Raw genomic sequence first — 9,046 nt, 5'->3', positions numbered from 1 at the left:
AAGTGTATTCTGGAGGAGAGAATGTTATAGTCCCCCTTTATCACAGAAAACAGTCTTTATAAGAACACACACCATTAGCAGGGTCTCCTATGTACAGTATCTGAAGTCCTGGAACTTGTTCAGTTCATGTCTCAGGTTGTTGAATCTTATGTTCATACAAATATTTGCACATGTTAAGTTGTTTAAAATAAATGCAGTTGACAGTGAGGATATTTCCTTTTTTAGTTTAGAAGTTATGCGCACACACAGATCAATCTTAAGCAGTCAGTATAGAAAAGTAAGTCAGCACCACTGAAAATATTTCTAAAAAGATTCTTTATTTTCTTTCAAAATAGCAGACGATCTGAACATGCATGATGTGATCTTATTGGAAAACTGACATTTCTAATGAAAGGCAACCCCTTCTGAAGTGAGGAAAAAAAGGCACCAACATTGAATCATACTGCATCCCTTCCAACAGCATGAGCCAGTCCCTTTGAACATTCCCAGGAGACTCCAATTTACAGCATCAGCAGAGATAGGAGAGGACAGTACAGAGATGACTAGCAACAAGGTATATATTTAAGATCACAGGACAGTCTCCCCTGAGATTACAGATAAAGAGCAGAGGTTCTCTGACCTATCAATCACCAGACTAACTACTAATAAAACTACAAATCCCAGTTACAGGGCATTATAGCAGGTTCCCTTTTGGCATCATTCCCAAATATCCATCCGACTGGCAAGGATCAGACTGTCCAGCGAGCCTGGGGAACACTTTTACAGTTACCGATTATTTCTGACAACGTCCCAGCCATTTCAAACTTCACAAATACAAAATATTACCCTTATATGCCATTGCAGACTTCAGGCTAGGTTCCAGTTGGGAAAACTAAAGATGAACCCTTTCCCTCCTACCCCCGTAGACACTCTACAGTTTAGGGATGGGCTTGGCTGCCACAGAGATGCTCTCGATGGCGCATTCATCAGACCCCCGTCTGACCCTGAAGAAGCCCTCCTCGCCCCACTTCGTCCCCCAGCTGTTCTTCACCACCCAGAACTTCTGACCCGTGACGGGACATTGGCCGTAGCCCACCAGCAGCACCGCGTGGTTGGTCAGCTCAAACGGGTTGTAGGGGTCATGGAGGCCCGTGTGGTGGTAGATTCCCTCCTTGTAGTGCATGAAGTCAGGATACACCTGGACGAGAACAGTGTGAGGAAGACACCTGGCCATTTTGACTTAGAAAAACTAATGGCCATCACTCAGATAAGCCAATGCACAAACAAACGTGTGTGTGTGTGTCCCACCTCAAAGGCCACCCCCATGGGTCCGTTCTTGACCAGTTCCAGCATCATGGCAGACTCACTGCAGCCTCCGTAGAACCCTCCGACGTAGCTGTAGTCCGAAGTGTAGTGGCGGAGACAGCCATCGGGAACGTCACACGGGGAATCTTTCCCAGCGTACGGATAACACGACTCTTCCACGATCCCAAAGTCCTGGACGTACTTCCCAATGAGGTAGGGGAAACCACCGTCACAACCTGAGAGGGAGGAGAGGGGGAAGTAAGAGGGCTTAGATATGGGAGAAATACACAAACACTGTTAGGATACAATGATGCAGAGTGTGTTCGCTCATTACCTTGGGAGTACTGGGAGCAGGACACAACCTGCTGTGGGCTGAAGATGGGAGTCTCGGTGTTGTTGGTTTGGAGCCGGACACGAGCCTCCAACATTCCCATTAAGGCAAAGGAATAGCAGCTACCACACGAAGCTGGAGCCCACAGAGTACCAATCAAACCCTGCACCGTCACAACCAATCAAAAACCTCACTGTAATATCAGTCACCACTAAGAACCAGACACCCGGTCAAGCAGTCCGTGGATCATCTTTAACCTGCAACTAGAGTTCTGTGGGAATGAATCCTAAAAGCCCATTTATGCTGGAGATGAAAATGTGGTCAGAGGCTTCACATGGGTGACGCAATTGTGGAGCCTCCGGAGGTATGCAGAGGCAAAATGAAGCTCCGTACCACATCGAGCCTCAAACTGTAACAATGCAGAGGGCGCCGTATAGCTCTATTGACATGATTGGTTGACAGGGCAGTACATCCTGTATAAACAAACTCACTTCCTTCCTTCACAGTAGTTCTGCAGCAAATGCTGTACGGCACTGTCGACCATGCAGAGCCTTCAGTAAGGGCCCCACTTCCTCACACAGCTATTAAAACCCCTCAACAGAGCCCCTAAATCCCAGCCGTTGCCCTCTCAGCCAGCTATGCAACAACTCGTGACACACGAGCATGTTGTCTGTGGGGTTGACACGGGCCACTATAATCCAGGAGGAACCATTGATTTATCAGTTCTCTAACTAGGACAGGCAGTGGTACGGTGTGCCCTGTAGAGGACATTCCCAAGGCCTCAGACACAGCAGAAAGGCTGAACATTAAACACATGGGTTGTGAGAGGAGACATTTTGCCAAGAGTCACGATAGACAAGTGTAGGCATTTGACCCGGCGTGCGTTACCCTGGTTGCGGACAGGACTGAGGTAGTTGACTCCGTTGACATCTCTCCAGTCCCAGCGCTCAGGGAGGCTGGCCGCCATCTTGGCTAGCGTTGATGTCACAGGGGCGGGGCCAACACGTCTGGGGAGGAGCATAGACTCATACAATAAGGGTACACCATGGACATTTTTTGCAATGAATCCAAATCCAAAATGAGGTACTACCTCTGTTTTAGAGTCCTGTTTCATACCTACTGACCACCAAGGTGATCTCTACCCCACAGTCTCCTGAGGTGAACACTAGTCCCCCCCACACTATGGATTGGTGTCACCGTAATGACTGTACTTAGTTCAACATATTTGACACCAAACCATTCCTTTAAAACCCATGAGGGGGGAGTGAACGAGTGGAGAGAAATACAACTCAGCTGGGGGTTGAGAGAGAAAGAAACCTCAGGCATTTGTAAGCCCTTGTACAGAGTGCCTCTTACTATCCGTCATACCAGAGCAGTCTAGACTAGTTGGGGCCAGAGACCGTGTCCCATTATCCTAAAACAGAACCCTCTAGCCTTGGACTCATCTGCCATGACTATTCTCTCCAGGGGCACAACTGTCACTGTAGACCTGTCCCTCCCACATTATGAAATTGCTTTTGTCACCCCCAGTTTGATCGTTGGAATGTGATGCAAAGTGAGGCGAAGGTGTGCATTAGGACCATGCAGACGCTGCCGAGCAGTCAGGTGGGCTGTGTTTGACAGGATAAAATATAATAAATGATGTCTCCCCCCCCACACACTTAAAAAACAAAGTCCCTGATTGTCCCCCTTTTCTTTCAGAAGTAACAAATCTCACAGCTGACAGACATCCTGCTTCTTCCTTGTGTCAAGTTCGCCAAAATGAGTTTCATAATAATTGAATTCCTGTTTCAATACATAGAGTCACAAGGGAGTGACTGTACCTGGGGATGTGTGAAGCTGGTCCCCCAGCTCTGTGCATTAGCTGCTGCAGAGTGTAGGTCTCATGTTCGCTGTAGGCCATGGCTTTCCAGGAGCTCTGGGCCACGTTGATGGAGTCAATGAAGTCCAGGTTGTGTTTGTAGGACCTCTGGAGGAACCTGGAGGAACCTGGGGGGGGAGGGAGGGTAAACAGACCTACACCAACCTGGGGGAGGAATAAACAGACCTACACCAACCTGGGGGAGGGGAGGGAGGCGTAAACAGACCTACACCAACCTGGGGGGGGAGGGGAGGGAGGAATAAACAGACCTACACCAACCTGTAAACAGGGGGAGGGGAGGGAGGGGAGGGAGGCGTAAACAGACCTACACAAACCTGGGGGAGGGGAGGGAGGCGTAAACAGACCTACACCAACCTGGGGGAGGGGAGGGAGGCGTAAACAGACCTACACCAACCTGGGGGGGGAGGGGGCGTAAACAGACCTACACCAACCTGGGGGGAGGGGAGGAGGCGTAAACAGACCTACACCAACCTGGGGGAGGGGAGGGAGGTGTAAACAGACCTACACCAACCTGGGGGAGGGAGCGTAAACAGACCTACACCAACCTGGGGGGGGGGTAAACAGACCTGGGGGAGGGAGCGTAAACAGACCTACACCAACCAAACAGACCTACACAAACGTAAAGACTGATTCTACCGCTGCATTGCTTGCTGTTTGGGGTTTTAGGCTGGGTTTCTGTATAGCACTTTGTGACATCGGCTGATGTAAAAATCAGGCTTTATAAACATACATTTGAATGACTTGATTGACATATACCCCACATGAGGAGTAAACAGACCTACACAGCCTGAAGGAATGAAAACAGAATGAACAAACGCAGGAGCACTAGAACAGCCAGAGGGAGAGAGCACTGCTCAGACCAGAACACATGAATCACACGAGCAGTGACTGACAGCCAATGTAAAAGAGTCTAAACTAAGCAGACTGCTTGTTTTTCAATATGAGCAATGCTCACACTAAAATGGGACCATGGATGAAAATAGCCTTCTAGCCAATTATAGGACTTTAATGGGAAAACATAGGTGATTATTGGAGAGCATTATTACTGGGCACAGAGTGTCAAGCCTGCTATAAAACCCTGAGGCTACTCACAGGTCATTGGGATGGTAGCGGTGTGTGTCTATGGAGCGAGGGGGTGTTGGGACAACCCTCTTGGCAGTGAAGCAGGCCCAGTTGTTTCCCAGAGAATCATGGACCCAGCCTGGCAGAGTCTGGTCACAGTAGCTGGTCACCTCAGAGCCCTGCTCAGAGTACTAGAACAGAGAGGAGAAAAATCAGTCTGTACGAGGCGTCCCTGTGTGTTGTGTAGAAAAAGGACGATCACATATTGAATCTTTATGGCCCGAGTTAAAGATTAAAAAACACAAGAGCTACAAGTCAGTGATGTTTTATGTAAGTGGATGTGGCAGTTCCCCTGATAACAGCTTTCAATATGAGAGAGTGAGCAGACAGTGTGGTGTTATGAACAGCAGCAATGAGTAACTAACACTGGGCTTTTCCAGTGAAGCATGTGGTGTGTGTCACTGTGCTGAAACAAGTCCAGACAGTTTCAATAAGGAAGTACAAGTGACGTGCAGATGTCAGCTACACCATGTAGGAGGGACAATACTGAACATTTCCCCTGATAGTCACAAGGAAGTCACGTGAAAAAGGCAAACGAAATACAACCCCGAATGAAAAAGGATCAACAGAACACTGAAAGTATCTTTGAAACACAAGCCTGAATATATCAATGTAGCTAGCAACTGAGATGTAAAAGTGAGATTAGTGATTGAACCACCAACCCTGCAATTACAGGACAGGTGACCAGCCATGTGTCTGAAACTTAATGTACAAGGCAGGAGGACTTCCATCGCGGCCGGCCGGCTCATCAGGAGGAATATTGATGGCATTGACGGAGCTAAACTGACCAAGATGCACCTCTAACACATAAAACCTCACAATTCTGCCCCAAAACAATGACAGTTCCTCTCAACCAGTAGCTTATGGGCTTTTTGGGTGAGAGCTGATGCCACCCTTTGATAATCAGAGCCCACTGTCAAAGACAAAGATGTGAAATATTTTGCTTGCCCATTCCCAGCACACCTCTCCAGGGAGCTGCTATAGAAACATCTGTGCAGCACGTCAACGTCCCATCAACAATCCTGTAGCAGATAGAATATGGTGGAACAAGGATGTGGTCTTTTCTGTAGCCTACAGGCTGGAGATTAAATGACAATGTAATTCCATATCCACCAAAAATGTTCCAGACCTCTTGACAGAGATCGTAGTATGCTACTGTTACAGACTAAAGTGTAACCCTGAATGAAACAAGTGAGAGCTTAAACCTGCCTTGAAGAAGCCAAACCACTTGTAGTTGTTGAGGACAACCTCAAAGCCCTGATTGTAGATGAGGGTGAAGAATCCCGTGTTCCCCAGGTCGTCCACAGCCACAGACAGCTTCTCCAGGCGCACCGTTATCGACTTATCAATGGTGTCTTTTTAAAAACAGAGACATTTTGGTCATTACTTCAATTAAAATGGGAGCTTCTTCTGTACTGCAAAGTAAGACAGGGTAGACATGGTAACATTGGGCAGAGGTGAAAGTTGTAACAATAACACAATGCTCGATACAAAAGCTAAATCAATAGCCTACAAACTAAGGCAATAGACTACCGGGTCAAGTTAACACTTGAACCAATTAAAAGTGTTACTTTTAAGTGTGTTGATTGCTTAAAGCGTGAGGTCGTTCCGTATTTCCAGCTCTTACCCATTATAGAGCAGTTGATGCCTTTGCCTTGTCCCCCCTTCGATACTTGGAACACCCAGGAGCCCAACAGGTCTTCATATGTGCAGTTGGCCGGGGTATCAGCCTGGGAGCCCTCCACCCAGAGCAGGAACACACACAACAACACACCGCTCACCTTCATCGCGTCACACCACGCTCCTGTTTACAGATATTTGAGTCTACGTTACGTATAAGCACAACTAGAAAAATGTAGACTATATTTCCCCGTACTTCGATGCACCTGCGATACGGGTTTGTGTCTTGTCCTCTGCGCTTTTGTACAATCAGAAGGAACGTTCCCCTCGGTCATATGACCCACCAGCTGCTCACGTGAGTCGCTGCGTCTTGCTGCAGTGATTTTCTCGCTGCGTCTTGCTGCAGTGATTTTCTCGCTGCGTCTTGCTGCAGTGATTTTCTCGCTGCGTCTTGCTGCAGTGATTTTCTCGCTGCGTCTTGCTGACGGTGCTCTATGGAATTGAGATAACGGTGCGCCTGGAGAAGCTGTCTGGGAATTGTTGGATCCGAGGGTGAACAGTTTATGTCTCAGTTGTTGAATCTTGTTATGTTCATACAAATATGTACACATGTTAAGTTTGCTGAAAATTAACGCAGTTGACAGTGAGAGGACGTTTATTTTTTTGCTGAGTTTCTAAGGATTAAGGTTAGGGTTAAATTTAGGGTTCAAATTAAATGTAATCTGTCACATGCGCCGAATACAACAGGTGTAGACCTTACAGTGAAATGCTTACTTACGAGCCCCTAACCAACAATGCAGTTAAATAAAGAATATGAGTAAGTATATAAGAAATAAAAGTAACAAGTAATTAAAGAGCAGCAGTAAAATAACAATAGTGAGACTATTGGAGAGGGGGGTACTGGTACAGAGTCAATGTGTGGGGGCACCGGTTAGTTGAGGTAATATGTACATGTAGGTAGAATTATTAAAGTGGCTATACATATATGATAACAACAGAGTAGCAGTGGTGTAAAAGACGGGGGGATTGCAAATAGTCTGGGTAGCCATTTTATTAAATATTCAGGAGTCTTATGGCTTGGGGGTAGAAGATGTTTAAAAGCCTCTTGGACCTAGACTTGGCGCTCTGGTACCGCTTGCCATGCGGTAGCAGAGAGATCAGTCTGACTAGGGTGGCTGGAGTCTTGACAATTTTTTGGGTCTTCCTCTGACAATGCCTGGTGTAGAGGTCCTGGATGGCAGTTAGCTTGGCCCCAGCGATGTACTGGGCTGTGCGCTCTACCCTCTGTAGTGCCTTGCGGTCTGAGGCCGAGCAGTTACCATACAAGGCAGTGATGCAACCAGTTAGGTTGCTCTCGATGGTTCAGCTGTAGAACCTTTTGAGCAGTGGCAGATTTAGATATTGGCGACATGGGCAGGCACCCAGGGTGGCATAATGCCGGAGGCGGCACGGGGCGCTCACACAAAAAAAATGAGGGAAAGGAGACATTTGCGTAATCAGTTTTCTATTGCTCATTTGCACATCACGTCAATGATATCATGTCACCGTGTGGGACTCTGGGTCAATTAACCTTGTGGGCGCCCTGATTCTAGTTGGGCAGGCCACTGCCTGGGAAGGTCTCCCACTCAGAAGTATGAGATGGGGAGGGGGGCGGGGGTAGGTTGACCTCAGGTCTCCCCACTGGAAGCCAGAGGAAGGGGGTGTCTATCAAATGGCGCACCTTTAACTTTGTACAGTACTAATGCATTTAGCAAAATCAGTCACACTATGAAATGGTACCAAATAAACCACAAATCATTCATAAAACTGTGTATATATACGTAGTTTCACAGGCTTATTGTTGCATTTTTTTCCTGGTTTGTTTTGAAATGGTTAAGAATAATATAAAACCAGTCTGCACACCACCAAGGTGAATTGGTTTAGTCTTCACTCTTGGGTGACAGTGTTGGGGGATGGGTAATGTATTGATGCTTGAGTGCCAAATCAACACAAATTTGTTTCAGGAGGGGACTGAGCACACACCCCTGAGGGGCAACTGTGTTGATGATCAGCGTGGCGGATGTGTTGTTACCTACCCTTACCACCTGGGGGAGGCCCGCCAGGAAGTCCAGGATCCAGTTGCAGAGGGAGGTGTTTAGTCCCAGGGTTCTTAGCTTATTGATGAGCTTTGAGGGCACTATGGTGTTGAATGCTGAGCTGTAGTCAATGAATAGCATTCTCACATAGGTGTTCCTTTTGTCCAGGTGGGAAAGGGCAGTGTGGAGTGCAATAGAGATTGCATCATCTGTGGATCTGTTAGGGCGGTATGCAAATTGGAGTGGGTCTAGGGTTTCTGGGATGATGATGTTGATGTGAGCCATGACCAGCCTTTCAAAGCACTTCATGGCTACCGACGTGTGCGCTACTGGTCGGTAGTCATTAAGGCAGGTTACCTTAGAGTTCTTGGGCACAGGGACTATGTTGGTCTGCTTAAAACATGTTGGTATTACAGACTCAGACAAGGAGAGGTTGAAAATCTCAGTGAAGACACTTGCCAGTTGGTCACAGTACACGTCCTAGTAATCGGTCTGGCCCTGCGGCCTTGTGAATGTTGACCTGTTTAAAGGTCTTACTCACATCGGCTGCGGAAAGCGTGATCACACAGTCTTTCGGAACAGCAGGTGCTCTCATGCATGTTTCATAGCTATTTGCCTCGAAGCGAGCATAGAAGTAGTTTAGCTCGTCTGGTAGGCTCGTGTCACTGGGCAGCTCTCGGCTGTGCTATCCCTATGTAGTCTGTAATGGTTTGCAAGCCCTGCCACATCCGA

The 9,046-nt window shown here is 47.5% G+C and overlaps 1 protein-coding gene across 1 annotated transcript; it reads right to left on the bottom strand.

The window, feature by feature from the left end:
* Positions 1-298: 298 nt before the first annotated feature.
* Positions 299-6,704, bottom strand: LOC112267304 (dipeptidyl peptidase 1-like). Its single transcript, XM_042297620.1, has 8 exons — positions 6,247-6,704; positions 5,829-5,974; positions 4,590-4,750; positions 3,439-3,594; positions 2,504-2,622; positions 1,619-1,750; positions 1,288-1,520; positions 299-1,177 (listed from the first exon to the last, which is right to left on the bottom strand). Exons 1-8 carry the CDS (start codon positions 6,404-6,406, stop codon positions 911-913), a joined length of 1,374 nt encoding a protein of 457 aa, XP_042153554.1. The 5' UTR covers positions 6,407-6,704; the 3' UTR covers positions 299-910.
* Positions 6,705-9,046: the final 2,342 nt, after the last annotated feature.

This window comes from Oncorhynchus tshawytscha, linkage group LG14, assembly GCF_018296145.1.
Source record: "Oncorhynchus tshawytscha isolate Ot180627B linkage group LG14, Otsh_v2.0, whole genome shotgun sequence".
NCBI lineage: Eukaryota > Metazoa > Chordata > Actinopteri > Salmoniformes > Salmonidae > Oncorhynchus > Oncorhynchus tshawytscha.
This window is presented reverse-complemented; position numbering and strand designations above follow the sequence as displayed.

Coding starts and splice junctions, on each gene's coding strand:
- LOC112267304 (XM_042297620.1), bottom strand. CDS start 6,406: ATGAAGGTGAGCGGTGTGTTGTTGTGTGTGTTCCTGCTCTGGGTGGAG. Junction 4,751..5,828: donor AGTGGTTTGGCTTCTTCAAG/GCAGGTTTAAGC, acceptor TCTCTGTTCTAG/TACTCTGAGCAGGGCTCTGA. Junction 1,751..2,503: donor CAGTCCTGTCCGCAACCAGG/GTAACGCACGCC, acceptor TGTGGGCTCCAG/CTTCGTGTGGTAGCTGCTAT.